This window comes from Prosopis cineraria, unplaced genomic scaffold (assembly GCF_029017545.1).
Source record: "Prosopis cineraria cultivar Desert tree isolate PC_DT_omini unplaced genomic scaffold, ASM2901754v1 PC9, whole genome shotgun sequence".
In the NCBI taxonomy this organism is placed as follows: domain Eukaryota; kingdom Viridiplantae; phylum Streptophyta; class Magnoliopsida; order Fabales; family Fabaceae; genus Prosopis; species Prosopis cineraria.
Genome location: NW_026555340.1, coordinates 29,692,633 through 29,712,206, shown reverse-complemented (window position 1 = coordinate 29,712,206; position 19,574 = coordinate 29,692,633). Strand labels below are relative to the sequence as shown.

Genomic DNA, 19,574 nt, shown 5'->3' with positions numbered 1-19,574 from the left:
AAAAAAATAAAAAATGTATATTTTGTATTAACAATAAGAAAAAATTACTTTTAATTTAATTATTTAAGATTTAAAATATATCAAATATGATTTTATGATTTAAATCATTTTGGATATAATTCAGATTCAAATTATCATTTAACACTTTTAATTACACTCCCATGTATTAATACGTATGAGGTGACTCAGGGGGAAGTATATAATATTTATACAAAAAAAATTAACTGGCCACGGGGAGTTCGATATTTATACTTTACCCTGCGTTGACACTCCCTGGGACAGAGGAAGGGGAAGAGAGAGAGAGAGAGATGGAAGCCCTGGCAGCGTTTGGCGGAGTTGCTTCAACCTCATCCTCTCTCGGACGCTTCACAGCAAAGACGACTGGCGACTCTTACTATACCCAGAACCCTATCTCACGCTTCTCCCGTAAACCTCACCTCTCCGCGTTTCCTTCAAATTCTCAGCTTTTTTCTCTCAACCCTTCTCACTCCAATGTCAAAACTCTCATCCGTCGAAGCTCCACAAAACCTGGCATCTTCCTTCCCCACCTAGTTGCTTCCCTGGTTTGCTTCCTCTCTTCTCCCTATTTTATCAGTATCCTATCGCAAAAATTTCTTTCTTTTCTTGTTAATACTTAAATTACTCATATGCAGGAACAAATTGAAGAAACTTATATAATGGTGAAGCCCGATGGTGTTCAGCGTGGCTTCGTAAGCTTCATTCTTCTTCGTATACTGCATTTTTTTATGTTATAGTCTGAGACCTTTCGACAATGTATCAAGGGGGCAAAATCTAGAACACCTCGGAATGTTAGGAAGATATTCTGGAAGAGAATGGGTGTTAACTTTAGCGAGCACCAGCAGTATCTTATTTGTCTCTGAGGAAAAAAAAAATTGATTTTTCAAGTTTATTGTTAATACTACAAGTTATATGTCTAGGTTGTGATACTGCTTGCTGGATTTTCTGAATATGACGCATTGGTTTAGGTTGGAGAAATTATCTCGAGGTTTGAGAAGAAAGGGTTTAAATTAAAAGGCTTGAAGCTTTTCCAATGCTCAAAAGAATTAGCAGAGGTTCGTACTCGCAGCAACACCTGATCTTAGATTTTATTGAAAAAGTATGTATATTCATTATCATGTGTGTTAAGTGCAACAGTAACTCTTGTCTTATGGAAGATATGTTAGAGGTCCTGTTGAGCGTGCTTATATATTTCCCGAGGAAATTTAAAATCTTATCATTAACTAATTCAAATTTGACATATGTTGTATATTTGATGATAGTTGTGGGAAATCAAAGTGTCCAGAGAGTACAAGAAACTAACTACAACATCTTTTTCGTCAGATGTGGACTTTATGTATGATGTTTACTTTCTTCAACTTTTATCGTCCTATTTCCATTTATTAGGCCTCTTGTTCTTGTTTATGGTTACAGGAACATTACAAGGACCTAAAAGAGAAGCCATTTTTCCCTAAGCTAGTAGACTATATCACTTCAGGTCCTGTTGTGTGTATGGTATAGAATATAGTCCTCCAATATCCACCTTTTACCTACATTTTTGCCAATTTACCTGCTGAAGGTAATTATTGGTTTTGCTATAATGCTATCTTTGCAAGGCTTGGGAGGGTGTTGGAGTTGTGGCCTCAGCACGTAAGCTTATTGGGTCTACAAATCCTCTTCAAGCTGAACCAGGCACAATAAGAGGGGATCTTGCTGTTCAGACAGGAAGGTAAAACCTTTAATGCTTTTGCATGACTGGTAACTTTTAAGCGTCACCACTTAGCCAAGACAAGTTGTAAGGAATGAATATTACTTTTCAACCAGACATATTTTGTACATATTGCCTCTTGTTATCCATTTTAACTATACATATTGATATCGATTTGAGTCTAAGGAAGCAATGACAATGTCTTATGAACTCCTGGCAGAAATATTGTACATGGCAGTGACAGCCCTGAGAATGGCAAGCGTGAAATAGGTAAGATCTCTTACGCTTTGAACCAATAGATGCAGAAGAGATATATGAGCCCTTGAAAAAAAAAAAAGAAGCAGCAAAGCTAGCAGTTCATTTAAATATTCACTTTAGCAGGTTTCGGAATTTGATTTTGAACAATAAAAATATTCAAGTTTTCATTTTGCATAAATTTAATGGCTGTTTGATGTCTGTTTTAATGTGCTTTAATGAAGACAAGTTTAAACTTCCAGAAGGATTATGCAGAACGATTTCACTTTAGAAGCTGGACTCCCTAGGGTCAAAATCATGTTTTTATAGGCACTGCTTTAATTTGGGAGGGAACTGGTTATTAATCTATTTCTAGGTCATGGAAATGAGGATATGGACCTGCAATGCTGGAAGTCCCTCCATATAGACATCAAATCTATTAGCAAAGTCTGGCACCGGAGTGACTGATTTACTAATAATAAGCTATGTGGGGAAAAAAGTCATGGGCAATACAATGAGAATAGGGTGCATCAAGTGAGTAAAGAAAATATTGTAGGAAGGATAAGTGCTAAACTTTGAAGACAATGGTGATGATGACAGTACCACCATCAATGTTCAGAATCACATGGTGAAAACAGAATGCTAGTTAAAAGAAGCAGATTCCTTTTCTTTTATATGCCGTGCCATTATCTATAGCCTATCGAATAATATAATCCACTGTTCTACATGCTACCATCAAGTTTACTGATAAAATCAGCCTGGCAGCCACCATCTTAAAATATGGTAGGTTGTTGTTGGCACACCATGGCACCAGTATGCCAGCTCTGTTAGGTAATTGCTGTTTTGAACCAAGATCAGAGTAATTGATATTTTTATCTAGCAAACCAAGGAAGCTGGGACGTAGTGAACTGAGGAAGAGAGAAAACAGGCGAACAATTCAATTATTATTTTAGATGTCAAAGTATTTGAAGCGTTACATATAATGTGGAGATGCTTGATTCTCATGGTTTGCAATGGTTGCAGCTCTATGGTTCAAAGAAGGTGAGTTGGTAGAGTGGACTCCTGCCCAAGCACCGTGGCTTAGAGAGTAAATCATTTCCAACACCCAATAACTGAGATACCTGCAGTCTTGAAGAACAATAACTTGATCCATTTTTTGTTCCCCAAAATAAGCCAGTACATTGGCATTGCAGATTTAATCTGTTGATTTGAGATAAATTTGACTGTTGTTTTTTTTCATGTTATGCTTGTAATATGCACAAAGTCGCAAGTACGATTCCTATTATGGAGCAAGCAAACTTAGCAAGAAATCGTAATACTTCGCTTTCAAAATTTGTGACAACCAATTTTCTTAATTGTATTTGAAATAATACATAAATTGAAATAGTACATGGGCCTCACTCTTGTTGTAATCAACCATTCCATCGTGTTCAGGTCATGTAGAGATGGACCCAAATTTATTCTATCAATTCAGACAGGTGAAGATTGAATACTTTCCGTCTCACTTCGGTAGTTATGTTCACTAGAACTTGATGCAGAGGCAGGGCGATCATTTTCGGTAGATACTGACTCCCCGCGGGATGAATCAATGCCACCAATGCGTCTAGAATCCTTGACTTTCGAAAAGAAATGAATGATTGAAATATTACTCTGTCTCGGCTGTTCGGAGGTCCCTGTGGAAAATTGATCCCTACCAGGCGATGTACTTATAGAAGAACAATCACTTACTGTCATCATAGAGCCAGCACCAGCTAAATTTGGTGCGTGATGAGAACTTGAAGCGCTTGCTGAAATGCGGGTCGACACTACATTTGTTCCCTCAACGCAGGATGAACTAATTGCAGAATCATCTATCATAATTTCATCCGATTCTTTGGAGAATGCACTTGTATCACGTTGAGCACCCAATTTTAGCTTCATGAGGGTAGCCTCTGTTCAAAGAATGGCAGGAACAAACAAAAAATTCATTAGTTCCAGCTGTTGAACCCACTAAATTGTTGCTTCCAATTAAATTCATGAGCATCTTAGGAATCCTATACTGAGAGAATAATAGCCTGTGGTTCGATCCTCTGCATTCAGAGGGTTAATGTAGAAGGTACATTTAAGAGAAAAGGTGGATTAATACATAATTGTGAGATGTCAGACTCTTGTATAGCTACATTCTATGTCGCTCTCTGTCTTAATGGATGAGAGTACAAATGGAGAGAAGCTAATTTGGGCATCATGCAAATGATATGCCTGTCAAACTAGTGCTTCAAGGCCTCATGGAGCATTCACCGAAATCTGATGAGAGTATTTCAAAGAACAGCTGAAAAGATGGTATTGAAATGACGTGAGCAACGCAAACAGAAGAGGCATTTTATCAAATAGGTGGTGGTTTAAATTACAGTACTTGGAGCACGGAGAAAGTTGCCTTGACAAAAGAAGAAATCTTTATCCCCTTTCACGGGAAATTCCCGAAATAATTTCAGCTTAGGGCGGCATTAGGCAGTGAGACTTAAACTAGCAGAGAAGACATGCTACTGATTATGATTGAACATCGAAAAACGCATCTCATCCACTATTCAAGTCAGATTCCGAATGGTGAAGCCATAGTAAAAAGACCGAATCAAACAGCACATACAATTACTCTAATGAGTTCGATCGTAGATGTAGAAATAAAGCGAGAGTACCGTAAATGGAGAAAGAGTCATCTTTGAGAATCTTGGATGGCGGCGATCCCTCCAACGTTTCCAGCGACGAAGATGGTCTGATTTTTCCAAACATCTCTTAGTCTACCCTCTTTCAGGTCTCGGCAGGCTGCAAAACACTTGTCGGTTCGGTTCGGTCCGGGCCGGGCTGTCCCGAGTCGCGATGCCACTCCAGTGGTCTAAAAAGACGACATTTTCGATTTTCCTTTCTGCAGATTGGCGCGCTTCAAATTGAATTACGGAAATTGAGCGGGAGTCGTCCTCTACAATCTACAGTCAACACGCTTTCGTTCTCCGCATTACTAATTCTTTGGTCATTGTTTTCCCTTTTTATCCTCCTTTAAAAAGTGTGTGTGTGTGTGTGTGTGTATTGGGTCAGTGTGGTCGAAGCCCGTTTGTTTCGTCCTTCCTTTCCTTTTACCGAAGCCCGTTTCTTTGCTAACTGTACACATTTGTTATTTCTTACTTGGTTGACAAAAGGCCAGCCCAACAAAGGGGAAAAAAGAAAGAAGGGAAAGTGACAATTAAAGATCCAAAGTTATAAAATTAAAAAATTCATAATATTTGATTGGAATTAAAAAATTTTATTGAATTTTTTCAATACACATCTTTCATATTTTTAGTAGTCATATTTAATATTTTTAGTACTAACTTTTTTATAACCATTTTATATGTTTTTATTACCAATCTTTAGAATTAGCAATTTGGGCCAAACATTATGAACTAGCCCAAATTTACTTAAAACAATAATATTTTTTTAATATTTAGGTATATTTGTCCCAACCCAAATAAGTTTAAGAAAATTCGAGCCTAACTTATTTGGGTTTGGGTTTAACTCAAAAAAATATATATAATATAATAAATATTAATTATTTTTTAACTTTTATATCATTTTATATTAAAATGTTATATATTTGAATTCATTATTATATTTATTTTAAAAAAATTAAAATTTTATATTTTCATATTTTTAATCAATAAAATATCTCAAAATAATACTTAAAATGTATTTTAATATTGAATTTTATATTTTAAGATTCAATTTTTTTTAAAAAAAACTTGAGTCCTATACATCATTTGCATATTCAAAAAATATATTTTATATTTTTTATAAAATAAGATAATTAATTTTGAAATAAAAATAATTTTAAAAATAAAATTCAAGCATGTATGAATTCTCAACTTTTCTAATAAATAAACATAATAAATAAAATAACATTTTTGGATAATTATTTGGTAATCATTTACACCAAACTTGGTTAAAAATTAAGAATAAATTAGAGTAAATATCTTTTATTTGTATGGGCTAAACAATATAAAAAGCTAAAAAAATATAAAAAAGAATATTTTACTCATAGTTAAATAATTTTGTTTTATATAATATAACGATAACTATTTTTCTCATATTTTAAAAAACAAAAAGTATAATTTACCCATAATTTATTAAAAAAATGTGAATTAATTGAGGCAATAATTTTAAGTTAATAGTATCTAATCATGATTGATTTGAAATCAAATTGATCATAATTAAAATAATATAGTTTAATTAAAATATATAAAATATTTATATATGAGCATCAGACTGTAATAAAAGCAATATTTAAATAATTAAGACATTAATTTATAAGTAAAGCAAATATTCATGAACAAATTACATATAATACAACAAAACAATAACAGAGTTATTAAAGTACAAAATTAAAAATTTATTATTTATTATTTTATTTTTTTAAAGATAAAATAATATTTTATGCTTAATAAAATTATTTAAAAATTAAAATTAATTTAAACATAAAAAAATATTTTTAAAAATTTTTGAGTATTCAGAGTGGCCCGAATAAGCTCAAAGGTGTTAGAGTGGACTTGGTCATATAACTTTTTAGAAAGAATAAAATATTTTAAGTTTGATCTAAATAAATCTAACATGAATTAAACCCATTTCAAATAAGTTCGTTATTTTTGAATTACTGACTCTACCTATCTTTCCTAATTTTAGTACTGAAAAATTGATGATAAGTGTTTTTTAATATTAAAAATATTAAAGATGAATATTGACAACATCTAACATAACTAATAAAAAAATTTTAAAAATTAAGTAATGAAAATGCTTAAAATAAATATGAAAAATATGATAGATGAGCACTGAAAAACTTAACTCAGAAAATTTTAACTCTAATTAAGTACTATGGACATTTTTTATAATTTTAATTCCGTCGCCCATGGCCTTCTAAACATTTGACGAGCAAGAACCTTGACGTAACATTCATCAAACAATGAAAGTAACAATTCCAAAAGTACGTATAAAATATTCATTGAAACTTGCATTGTATCACATTAAGAATCAGACGCTTGATTGTGAAAAATCTGAAGTCACACAACAGGAGTACCATATGGCAAGGATATAATGCATACAACAGAAAATCCTCGAAATCGATTGTTTGTCTACCCCTCCAAAAATTTTTGAGAGTTTTCGCAAGAAATAACACACTTTAAAGATCAATAACACGCGACAACTTCTGGATTCGGTTCAATAGAAAGTCCCCTTGCTTGATAGTTGCTTGGTAAAGAGCATTCTTAGAATCAGGGCGGTTAGTTTCTAGAACGCCTGCAACCTTATCAATCTTGCAATGAAGTTTCGCAGCTGCAATAAAACGGGATAGCTCCCTAAAGCAAACCATTGCATTCAGTCAGATTAGACAGACATACCATAGGCCTAACAAGAGAACCCAAACATCCTTAAACAATAAAAAATCAAACAAAAACTGAGTTTGTAATATCTAATCACTTACAGATCAATGAAATCCACGGTCACCCCAAATGCTTTTGCCATTGCCTCAATTGTGACGCTCTTGTAAGATTCCAAGAACTGTGAATAAACAACGGTTCTGATCTCCCTCATGTAATATCGGAAGTGTGGATGCAAATAGCGGTCCAACTTGATTTGCTCCGTCAAGCCAGCTAAAATAAATTTCAAAATGAAACAAAACTACTAAGCATAGATTCAAATAGATGCATAAATAAACTATCCAGCACTTTGCAGATGCTTTCCACAAACTCTCCAATGTAAAACACAAAAATCACTCGTAGGCTACAGGAAAAAGTATCTTCATAAAAGAAACTAATATTCGAAGCAGCCATTAATAGTATCAGGTATATAGAAGATGCCACGCACCAAATGCTGAGAAAAATGGCTTGTATTGACAGTCATATAGGGAGTTCAAAAACTCTGAAAGATATGGGATTTTGCCAATCACTGTCAAGATCTCAGGAGCATCCACCACCTGATGCAAATTAATTAACGTCAACTACATAAAATATACAGAACTCTTGCAAAGAAACAGAAACAACAATAGAAAGGAAAAAGGTCACGCAAAGTAAAAATCAAAGAAAAAGTGAAATACCTTTTGCTTCATGGAAACTCTATCCAATGATATAATGCTTGTTAAAACTGTGTAAAATATGAAAGTGTCATAGGGAAAAAGTTCATAGGTTGTAAATGTTGAAATAGAATCCAAAAACAGATTGGCAGCCTTCTTGAAATTTCGAGTGGACATGCAGTACAAGCCTTCATACACTTTCAACCGGTTCTTTCTTTCCCAATCACCACCTTCTTCAAACAAGCTGCCATCAAGGAGAAATCCATTAGAATCTGAATCTAATCTGAAAAATATGGGAAAGAGAAGAACAACAAAAAATTTGTATTCATTACTTTTTAGCTTTGTCAATGCTGTTGGAAATGAGATCAAAATCCATGTCAAAAAAACCAAGCTGCAATGTATGAAACACCAGATCCATCTTCTGACCAACTGCAACCGTCTTGCTTTCCGTTAACTTGAGATGTTCCAAGGCCTTTTCCTGGTAAATGAGGGAGAATGTTTCCAGCATTTACATTACAGCAAAAGATTACAGGAAACAGGTAATTACATTATAGTTGGTATATACCTTGTCACCAATCCGGATGAAAAACATGGACTTTGCCAAGTGAGCCTCTCGAACTTCACTCTCACCTAGGTTTTCCTCAGCATCAGCAATCCTGACAGGGCAACCGCATCAAATTTAAGAATATATAAGCCATTTTCCAAACAACAGTTCAAATTGCAAGAACTCACGAATTTAAGAATGCAATGATTATGATCTGTCTGGCCTTGTAACTACCTTATTCTACCAAATGAGGTTTGCGCTAAACAAAATCTAGTTAGAACAACCCAATCAAATCTAAGGTTCACACAAGATACCAAGAGTTGCACAAAAACTAACATTAATAACTAAAGCACAAAAAGGAAGAGGGAAAACTGGAATAAAAGAATGAATAGGACGTTAACTTAAACTCATGCAATGTTGGCGTTCTCAGGAATATATATGCCAGCATCAGAATCTTAACAAATCAGTGCTCTACAGAAGTGTCAACCACTACAATATGAAATATAGACGAACAAGGGGGGAACAATGAGAAAAATCACAACCAGGCTATGGGATCTGAATGGGGACTTCTGGGTAATATTTGGGCAACAAGACTTTGGATGACCGCTTTGGTACATATCTACGAGGAATGTGGCTACATAGGGAAAGTCGAGTTTGTTAGTAAAATTATAAATAAAAATGGGGTCTAGGAGAGGGGAAATATGCAGAAAATTGAAGGGTATTGTGGTGGAGAACTCCAGTAGTATTTAAGTGCTGGAACACCTTTGTTTTTTCCCCTGCTTTTACTATTGCATCAGCTGAAATTTCAGATGAAATCTATGGTTTCCATCAATTGGAATCTAATCAACCATGCAGAAAAATGAGGAAATTGTTGGTGAAAACTTCTAGCAATCTCTAAGTGGAAGAATATTCTCGTTTTTCTTCAGCTTTCCCTGCTTTCTGCTGCAATTTCAGATGAGATCCCAGCTTTTCCGTCACAGGCACAAATATGCTTGTGTCAGGTCACTTCTAAGGCCACAATCAGTTCTTACACCATAGAGGTCAATATCTAATCAATCTAAGATGACACACGGTGCCTAACAACCCCCTGGGTTTTGAATCTCAAACTTCATATCGTGTCAAATCAAACATCATAAAAAATGCCTAATTGGAAATTTCATCTTTGCCTCATCAAATTTCAGAAAAAAATAAACCAAGTCGACAATTAAGTATACTGAGGAACAAAAATGAACTCACTTCTCGTCAAGCTTCTTGAGTTCCTCGTCTATTTTAGCACGCATCGAGTCCCAAACGCTCTGATCCATGGGCAATACAGAATCAGCGACTAGGGTTTCGTATAAAGGAACCATGTCTGCACCACAACGATTAGAACTATGTAAAGCAGAATGAAGTTAATTGAAAGCTAAATGGAAAATGAATGTGATGGTAATCAAGCAGTTACCATTATCCTTGACATGAGTGAACACCTCGTCTTTGAGCCGGACCTTTTCAATGTCTTGAACGTCGGGGTGTCTGAGATGAAAGAGCTTGTTAGCGAGAATGATCTGTGGCTGCTGCACCCCTTCTTGTCCTTCCATAGCGGCTTAACGCTTTACCCGCAGAGAGCGATTCTGAACTGCTTTACTTGAGGAAGGAGGAACTGCGATATCACACACAGCTAAACCGGCTTAATGTCTTTGCTTTTAAAATTTATTCTTTTTTTCAACGGTGAAGGTTTCTACTTGAGATTTTTGTTTTTAAATGAAAGGTTATTTAAAAAAAAAACAACCCATATTTTTATAAATAATTAATTTATTTCATTTTAGCAATATGTGTAAATAAATTAATTATTTAATTTTTATATTTAGGATCAGGTGGAGTAATATGATTATTGCACGGGTGAATAACATTCATGTGCTGGTGCAAAATACTTTACAATTGTATAGAAAAATGGCAAGATAAAATAACATTTTATTATTGGAAGACTATTTTCCAGCTCCACAATTCTTAAATCTAATTGATAATACCACGTATTAGATGATTACATGTCACGTCTTAAAATTTTAACATGTCTGACATAAAATATATATATATATAAATTCATATCCCTAACGCTTTAAATAAAAAAAGTTCTAAATCAATGTATTAAGTTTTTTTTTTCACATAAATCAAAACATTAAACTTTTTATAAAATTTCTGCAACACCTCCTCTAAAGGTAGGATCTATCGAAATCTCTTCAACAAAAAATTTACAACATATATCCAACAATATAAAGCTTTGCTCCTCAGTCGCAAATAATTAACATAACAAAAAGAAACAGGACCCTAACTATAGTTGATGTGAAGCTCTCTAAATCGAACTTTTAAAAGATACTATATAGGTTTTTGAGTTTTACATGAATAAGATGATATTCTCAAAAATAATCTTCTAATCAATTCAATAATGAGTCCATCAGAGATTAGTAGAGAGTACGAAATCAGCTTTAGTATCTGAGACCAAATAAAATATTTTTCAGTAAATAATGTCCCAATAATAAATAATTAAACATGATTAAAAAGAAAAATTTAAAATAATTATGTAAGTCAAATAGACAACAATTTTCATAAAAATTTAATAAACTTTAAAATAAAATGACTCTATAAAATTTTAAAAAATCTTAAACTATTGAACTATCATAACAAATGTTTTTATCACTTGATTTTCAAAAAGCATATAAATGAAATAAATGGTTGTAAATAATTTACTAGATAAAAACTAATGAAATATAAAATCACCAAACAATCAAATTCACAAATTTTTAGTGACTTATTAGAACAATAAACAAACGTGGACACACACAATTCATGAGGGTAAATAATCAAACGCGGCTTATGCCACGAATACAAACATAGACACACAGTCCATGAGAATAAGTAACCAAATGCAACCGAAGCCACGAAACAAACATGGACATAGTCCATAAGGGTAATAATAATCAAACGCGTCTTGAAGCCACGAGACAAACATGAGTACGATGCTCACGAATAACCATCCCTCCGTTCCACGTGTGTTGGCCATTGCACGGAGTTAGCACCTCCTATAAACACCCTGCTAGCTAGGTGTATCATGGCACGCTAAGGGCTAACGGAATTGCCATTAGCAACCAGTGTTCTACATAAAGTCCTTTTCAAATTCAATTTCAAACATGCGAGAAATTCATCATTATTCAATCAAATTTTCTTTTCAATGTCGAACTCGCATGAATCATTTTTCCGTAGTAATTCAATAATTTTCAAAATGAAATCACATAATTAGAATTCAAACATGTATTTACTGATTAATAAAAATGATTAATTTTGGTAAAATAATTTCATGAAATAAAGTAATTTAATCAACAAAATATCTCATAATCACATTGTTGTCGTAAAAAAATTTGCATAAAAATATAATACTTGAATAAAGGATATTTTAATGAAATATCAGTTGGGACGCTATCCACTTACTTAAGATATTCTCAAGTACATAAATTACTCCTAACCCATTGCTTTTGTAATATTGTTTGATTCTAATTCCCTAACACCCAAGTGATATCATCGTTATTTCCTTTATACACATCACAAATCCAAAAATATATCACCCATTTTTTTAGCGAACACCTTAGGTACATCCCTTAACAAATCATAAAACAACATCGTAGTTTATAAATCATCAACAATAAAATTCTCAACATTCGATTTGTGGCATAATGATTTCATAATCAATTTCCTTTACAATTTTCAAGTTAACTACCATGAAATAACACCCTCAAATTAGTCATGCTTCTTATCATAATCAATGAAATTTTAAAAATATAAAATTAAACAAACTCTCCAAACACTATTTTATCAATCAAACCTTTCACAAGCATTATAATATTTAAATTTTAATACTAAGCTTTTCTCTTTAATTTTCATTCCAACAAATATCCAACCATTCTATAGCATCAACTCATCATACTTTCCAATCAAACACACACACAGCTACACGTTCAGAGAAGAGGAAGAATCAATGGCACTATCACGGTAACCAGCAGCGGACGGACGATAACAAAGGGAAACGGAAGAAGATTCGAAGACCCACAATTACACAGCCATAATAATGACAGTAGCAACGATGAACAGTGGAGGATCGTCTGATCTCTCTCTCTCTCTCTGCCTCCCTCTCTCACACACATACACTCCATGCCCTCTCTTCGGCGATGCACAGATGGACGAAAGGGAGTCCAAGACCAGACGCACTCACACCCATAGACGCAACAACAACTCTGTACTTGTGGAGGAGAAGCTGTCGCTCGAGCGAGGAAGAATGGGGGAGAAATGTAGCAACTCTGTCGAGCATGTGTTAACTCGTACTGTGTCACTGTGATGGAAGAAAAGCAAAGACGGAGAAGGAGGATGATGAGAGAGAGGAGAGGATCTGGGTTCTTCTAATGAAGTAAAGTATTGAGTCGGTGAGGGAGAGAGAAAAAGAAAAGAGAAAAATCTAAAGGAGGTAAGGGTAATCTAGTAATTTCATAAAACTATATTAAAAATAAACTCTCACTTTTGCTTTAGTTAGAACAGGACCTAAGGGATAAACCATCTGTGCACTTCCACTACACTAATATTCCTCCTTATTATAATTGCTCCCAACCATTAATAAAATACACTCAGAACAAATTATTATATTTAATTTATCCTTATTTTTATATTTATTTATTTTTCATTATTATTATATTTTTTTTATTTTCTTTTACTTATAATCCTAGAGTCATTACATTGCATATGGTGAAGACCTATAGCTAATTCAACTCAACTACATAGGTAACCTAATAAGGTTTTGAATCTTATCATTCTCATAAGGCTAAGTAGAATTTTACTCTTTTTTGTGAGATCTATCATCCTTTGATTGCTCATCAAATTCTTCGGGTGCCTATATCATACAATGATCCTAAGGACAAGTTTATCTGAAAAAATTCTCCCTATGTTGTAAAAGAAAGTTACAACTATTTGTTCTCTATGAACATTGTACCATCAAACCTTCAGAATATAAGTCTTTGGCCATCACTTGAAAACTCAATCTCCCATATAAAACATTGCTTTTTATTTGAAAGTTGGTTCATAAAGCCATTCCAACGGGAGATATTATGGTACATCACCATGTCCCGACATAAATACATTGTGTTTTTGGATGTGACAATGAAGAATCCTTGAAACACCTATTTTATGATTGCCCTTTCATAAAAGCCATTTGGTATGGCTCGCTTGGTATTAGAACTCATTAAATTTCTTCTGTGGGTGTCATTAATTAGATCATTAACACATTTACTAAGTTAATACTAGACAAGAGATTTCAAGTCTTGAAAGGGATCTTCTTCTTCTTCCTTCTTCCATGGTTCAAGAGAAATCAAGCGCTATAGGGATCTTTCAACTTTTCTCCTATGCATATAATCAAATAATTTCAAGGTTAGTTAGGTTTTCTCAAGAATGCATGCTTCAAGGTTATATAAGAACAAAGGATAATGAAGACAAATGAAAACAAGAATGACAAGATACTCTACTTGTGAGCGAACATTCCATCAACCTTCTTTCAATAGAAGAAAGATGGAAGTTTAGAATAACAAAGTTCAAGAAAAAGGAAATTACTTGTTATGGAGCTCAAATTTTGTACAACTTTGAAGAGCTTTGCAAATTCCTCATTAGGCGAGTTCTCACGAAAACTTCAGATATTTTAGAATGGCGTGCTTGTGAGCAATTCTAGTTTGGATCCTTGAATTTGTGGGCACATCAAAACAAATGCGTGGATTGGGTAGTCTACTGATTGAAATTCACCGAGAAAACTACAATTTGGTTGATTGCAAGATGGATTAATACATGTAAGGTGTAGTTTATTTTTTCAAGCAACTTGGCTCTATTCAAATGGTGAAACTTCACCATCAATGGCCAGTAGATTTCTTTTTCCACCATAATTTTTTTTTTAAATATTCAGCTATAAAACATTATGTTCTTATTTATTTAATCTAATCTTTTGACCTTCAAAAATAAAATAACATTTCTAGGTTTTTTTAGCCTAATCATGATCTTCATTAACATAAAAGGAAGAATAGATACTTCAATAACTAATGAATATTTTATTAGAGATCATGATTTGTTTATTATTTCAATTATCATTTTCCCAATCATTAAGCTTATGTGCACTTATTTATTAGTTGAGAATGTTGATTTTTGAATGCATTTATTAGTTATTTTAAGAGGTCAGGATAGGTTGATTCAACTCCTTCAAATAGTTGAATCAAGCACCTCTTAATTAAAACCCAAATGATTAGTAAATTAAAGTAAGGGCCATTTGAATAGATAAAAGTGTAAGGGCTAGATACTGACCTTCGTGTAATATAAAATTGCAACTACGTACTGTTTGTTGGCATCATATTCAATTCTAAATAACAAGAAAAAATATATAAATAAATAAAAAGAGCATAATCTAAAACTTGATAAATGATAACTGTTACGTTTGGCTTAAACAAAAAGAAGGTTATAATCGGGGGCACAAGAATGGATGTGTTCATAAACGAAGTCTCACATGTGAATGTGAATTGTGCGTCATCAAATAACCATAAAACCTAAAGCAAGTTTTTCCACATGCTTCTGTGTTACACGGCATCAACTAGACATTTCTCGGTGTACGAGAAAGCAGGGCAATTTTAAGCACTTGACAGAGTAAACAAGTAAGAAAGGATTTGAGAATAAACTAGAAGCGCATCAATGAGTCTGCAGGCTCAGAAAGAGAATGAGAATAAACAAGAAGAAAGCATAGTTCTTAAGCGCTTGATAAAACATTCATCAAACCGTGAGCAAAAATTATAGGGATTAGACTATAACAATCATCACTAGAGAATCCAGGGTGGCATGTTAGAAGGGCTTTTTTCTTCATAGGCCAGGGAGAGTGAATAGGATAAGAGGAAGTGACAAGCTTGTCATCAGCCTGTATTGCAGCACCCACTTGAGAAGCTATTATGAGCATGTTTGGCAATATGTTATGAAAATAGCTTTCTGCTCTTTAGAATTAAAAAAAATCTGTTTGATAATATGTTTTCAAAAAATATTTTGAAAAATAAAAAAATAAAATATTGTTTTAAAAAATAAAAAATGGAAATGTCTTTTAGATATTTTAGGATTGTTGTTCTGAAGAATAAGGGAGAATGAAAAAAAATACACATTTTCATTATATTTTATTCTTAGAACATGTTTTATAAAACACCAATTATTAAAATAATAAAATAAAAATAGTTTTAAACAAGTTTTATAATTCATTAATCTAAGTTTTCTTGTACCCCTTTCTCCTGCATAACGATTTCAAATTTTCAATTAACTGCCATAATCACACCCAATTCACATTCACAGTTCATAGACCTAGGCTTGCTTACTTAATACATGATGTTTTTACGTAGAAAAACGTTTCCTTTTGTATTGGATTTCTTTTAAGGGAGAATGATAGATAAATCTCAAGAGGATCAACTACTTTAAATTAGGTCCTAAGTGATAAATTTTAAAAATTTACAAGTTCATTTCTCAATTTTACAACTTCATTGCGATGAATTTAAAACTTATTTTTTAAATTTTAACATAGTTGAAGAATAAACAAATTTATCTTCCTTATTAAAATTTCAAACACATGTTACAAATTCAACACAATAAAATTGCAAAATTAAAAGCTGAAATTGTAAATTTCTAAAGTTTAACATTTAAAACTTAATTTGAATTAATTGAGACCTCTCTATCATTCTCCTTTTCTTTTCTTTTAATTAAACGTATGACTAAATGTGGAGAACAATTTTCTTTTCTCTTTTACAAAGTTTAAAGGGCAGTTTGAGTTAAATTTTAAAATGACTCTTACTTCGCACTTAAAATGTCCGGGTTTACTATTTTTCCTAATGTTCCGTACAACAAGTTCACTACGAAGTTGATCCATGAAAGATGACTCTAGATCAAGGATCAGTGTGATAGATTGATAGTCCCTCCGGCTATTTAATTCCTATTTCAATTTACGGAACCTTCCAGCAACCAATTATGAACACCATGGAATAACAATGATGTAGTTCATAACATCCAAAGTAATACCAAGAGTGTAGTTCATTGAAATCATACCAACTGTAGGCAAACCTGTACATTGGACTTTTTCTTCCCATGGCATCAACCCATTACAATTGAAATACCAGGATATATAAGAGAATCCACATAAAATCAAGTGAAAAAAAAAATGTCAACTTGTGTGAAGTCATATCCAAGTCGTCAGTTGAAGTGCTTTTTTCTTGACCGATCAGTTGAAGTTCATTTCATCTATAAGTTCGTGTTCCTGTATTTTCAGCAATACGGAAGATCTACCTCTGGAAGTTCCCAGTTATCATCTTTTTCATCATCACCCTTTCTCTTCTTAGGAGCTTGATCTTTATTTTGTGCTGGAGCTCTTGATTGTGGCCTCCTGATATTCATAATGACAAGTCAGGTCAGCAGACAATGTTTACTGGGAAATATATGAGAGAGAGAAGTTTTACACGACAAAATAAAGAAAATACGAAATAGGATTTTGAAAACGGAAATCAAAACCCAAATATTTACCCTCTTGGGATCAATGAAAAGCAAGGAAAACAAAGCTCAGCTTATCACAACTAGGATAAAGAGAATGACCAAAAATCCACGATTCATGCAAGGCTTCAAAGCTTCCGAATAGTATGATTTCTATGGCTTTTAATTCCACATAAGATATATCTAAAAATCAATCTTTAAACATCATTGGAACTTCAGTGCATCTAAACATAATATGAAAGGATAACTAGAGCTTTGGCAAGCAGCAAACCTAAAATGCTAAGCAAATATGGTTTTCCATACTGCAGGTCTATTGACTATTGAGCTGACCAAACCTTGATGGTTCTGTTTCTCTTCATTGGCATGCCAAGACACAACTCACAAAATAAGTACTTTCACGCCTCAATTATAAAATTCAACGTCAATTATGAAACTTCATTTCATAGCTGACAGCCCGGAGACTAACACAAGCCATTTCAACGGAAGTTCCAAACAAAAATACATCGCCATCAAGCCGTCAATGCCAAGCTTCTAAACCCAATAATTACCAGCTCTCATTACAAAAGGTCTGTTTGGTTCAAGGGGAGGGGAGGGGAGGTGAGGGGAGAGGAGGGAAGGGAGGGGAGGGGAGCTCCCCCCCAATTTGGAGGGGAGCCTTTGGAGGGGAGGGGAGAGGAGCCCCTTCCCTCCCCTCTCCCCCAACCAAACGGAGCCAAAAGGTGGAAAATTATGTATCTAGAATAGGTTCGGCTTTAAGAATCATGGAATGAAGCACTTAATGGCATATTCTACAATTTTGTCAATCTGTTTTCAACAACAACAACAACAACAAGCCTTATCCCACTAGGTGGGGAATAATAAATTTAATGAATAAAAGATATTCTTTAAATCTTAACAGAATAATTCCCAGTAGATAATAAATCTCCTTAGATAAATATATCCTAACATTCCCCAGTTTGTAACAGCTGGTATTGCTTGATTTGAAAAGTGAATCTCAATATGTCGCAACACTCCCCTCAAACTCAAAATGCCCTTGAGTTTGTAAGGACTTATATTGCTTGATCTGAAAAATGTATGACAGAGAGAGGCTTCAAAGAAAACAAATATAAACTAACTCATGAGTGATTCTCAAAGGAGATGGATCAATTAGCAAAAACTCAGCAATGATTATTGAAGGAATGAATTACTGAGCGGGAAACTCGAGAGTAATTCTCAAGGGATGAATCACTGAGTGAAATTTCAAATTGAACCATTATAACGAAGGTAGAGCTTTGCTATCCTGAACAAACTATCAAAAGCTAGATTAACTAGGTTCAGTTATCATGAAAGAAGTAAGGAAAGAAATAAAGAAAACTGGGAAAAGTGTCATTCTCAGGCTTACGATAGATAAATGAAACTAATAATAACTAAGAAATATGCTAATAATATCTAATGAATAGAAAATATTTTTCAAATCTTAACAGAATGATTCTCAGCCAATAATAAATCTCCCTAGATAATATTCTTTCTAGGCAGACGTGACTTTAATCTATTTCAAATGTAACTAGTTCAAACTGACTCCTAGATAGGTCTAATTAAAACAAAAATAAATGCACAATTTCAAAGTTAAGAACAATAACGTACAGAGAGTCAGAGTCAGATTGGAAACTGAAGTTTCCAAAATCGACAACCAAACACTTGGAATGAAACAAAGATCATGAATAAATAACATAGAAAAGAGCAATATCAACACCTCCTTCGGTTCTTTTTAGCAGCTTCTCTGGATTTCCTCTTCCTCTTGTCCTGTTGGCTTTCGAAAAATCTCCTTCTTTTACACTCTTGAAGCACACCGGCCTTCAGGACCTCTTTCCTGAACCGGCTAAGCAGCCTATCTTCGGGCTCATTATCGCCCACTATGACCTGAACATTATAAGCCGATTTGAAGAAAAGAATGTTTGAATACGCAAGTGCAGGGCATAAGATGGGTGAGTGATCACTTGCATGAAGAGACGAAAAAGACGGAGAAGATTCTGGGAGGTCGTTGGCTGTCACCATCGACGACCACCCTGATGAGGACTGCGAAAGACGGAGCTGTGAGGGGAAGCAATGGAAGCAGGTTGGACGCGGCCACGGTGAATTTGAAGGAAGCAAGGTGGGGAAGAAGTTCGAAAGGAAAGAGACGGCCATAACCTTGTATGATCTGAGGTTTGAACTTCGAAGAGTCGAGGCATGAGATTCGTCTCATTGAGAAGTTGGTCAGCTATTGAAGTGCGCTTTACATAGACAAAGATGGGCCTTCCGTCGACCTGTTCAGGTGGACCATGTTGGGCTTTGATAGGAACAGTAAAATTTTTTAAAAAAATTAATTGTTGATCTTTGGGAATTATTTTTTATTAATTTAATCATTGAAAATGCAATTTTTTTAAAAATTTATACTTTTGATATCCAAATATTTTACCCCATCAATATTATGAATATTTATGCAT

General features: G+C 33.8%; 4 protein-coding genes across 6 annotated transcripts; 1 reads left to right on the top strand and 3 right to left on the bottom strand.

Moving 5' to 3' along the window:
• The first annotated feature begins 266 nt into the window (after window positions 1-266).
• Window positions 267-3,271, top strand: LOC129320465 (nucleoside diphosphate kinase 2, chloroplastic). 2 transcript variants are annotated; one of them, XM_054965931.1, is made up of 7 exons: window positions 269-563; window positions 654-710; window positions 987-1,073; window positions 1,432-1,512; window positions 1,614-1,726; window positions 1,926-1,975; window positions 2,963-3,271. In XM_054965931.1, exons 1-7 carry the CDS (start codon window positions 309-311, stop codon window positions 3,028-3,030), a joined length of 711 nt encoding a protein of 236 aa, XP_054821906.1. In that variant the 5' UTR covers window positions 269-308; the 3' UTR covers window positions 3,031-3,271. The 2 variants fall into 2 exon arrangements, with proteins under 2 accessions (XP_054821907.1, XP_054821906.1); XM_054965932.1 differs by lacking the exon at window positions 987-1,073 and having other exon boundaries at window positions 267-563.
• On the bottom strand, window positions 3,239-4,920 carry LOC129320466 (uncharacterized). The gene is made up of 2 exons (XM_054965933.1): window positions 4,612-4,920; window positions 3,239-3,870 (listed from the first exon to the last, which is right to left on the bottom strand). The coding sequence occupies exons 1-2, from the start codon at window positions 4,703-4,705 to the stop codon at window positions 3,410-3,412; spliced, it is 555 nt and encodes a 184-aa protein (XP_054821908.1). The 5' UTR covers window positions 4,706-4,920; the 3' UTR covers window positions 3,239-3,409.
• Window positions 4,921-6,909: 1,989 nt separating this feature from the next.
• On the bottom strand, window positions 6,910-10,219 carry LOC129320594 (26S proteasome non-ATPase regulatory subunit 6 homolog). Its single transcript, XM_054966118.1, has 8 exons — window positions 9,992-10,219; window positions 9,787-9,901; window positions 8,572-8,662; window positions 8,339-8,484; window positions 8,031-8,250; window positions 7,802-7,910; window positions 7,419-7,587; window positions 6,910-7,293 (listed from the first exon to the last, which is right to left on the bottom strand). Exons 1-8 carry the CDS (start codon window positions 10,125-10,127, stop codon window positions 7,119-7,121), a joined length of 1,161 nt encoding a protein of 386 aa, XP_054822093.1. The 5' UTR covers window positions 10,128-10,219; the 3' UTR covers window positions 6,910-7,118.
• Window positions 10,220-16,608: 6,389 nt separating this feature from the next.
• Window positions 16,609-19,574, bottom strand: LOC129320848 (30S ribosomal protein S21, chloroplastic-like). Of its 2 annotated transcripts, XM_054966503.1 has the most exons (3): window positions 19,090-19,574; window positions 18,842-19,008; window positions 16,609-17,005 (listed from the first exon to the last, which is right to left on the bottom strand). In XM_054966503.1, the coding sequence occupies exons 1-3, from the start codon at window positions 19,273-19,275 to the stop codon at window positions 16,888-16,890; spliced, it is 471 nt and encodes a 156-aa protein (XP_054822478.1). In that variant the 5' UTR covers window positions 19,276-19,574; the 3' UTR covers window positions 16,609-16,887. The 2 variants fall into 2 exon arrangements, with proteins under 2 accessions (XP_054822478.1, XP_054822476.1); XM_054966501.1 differs by having other exon boundaries at window positions 18,842-19,509.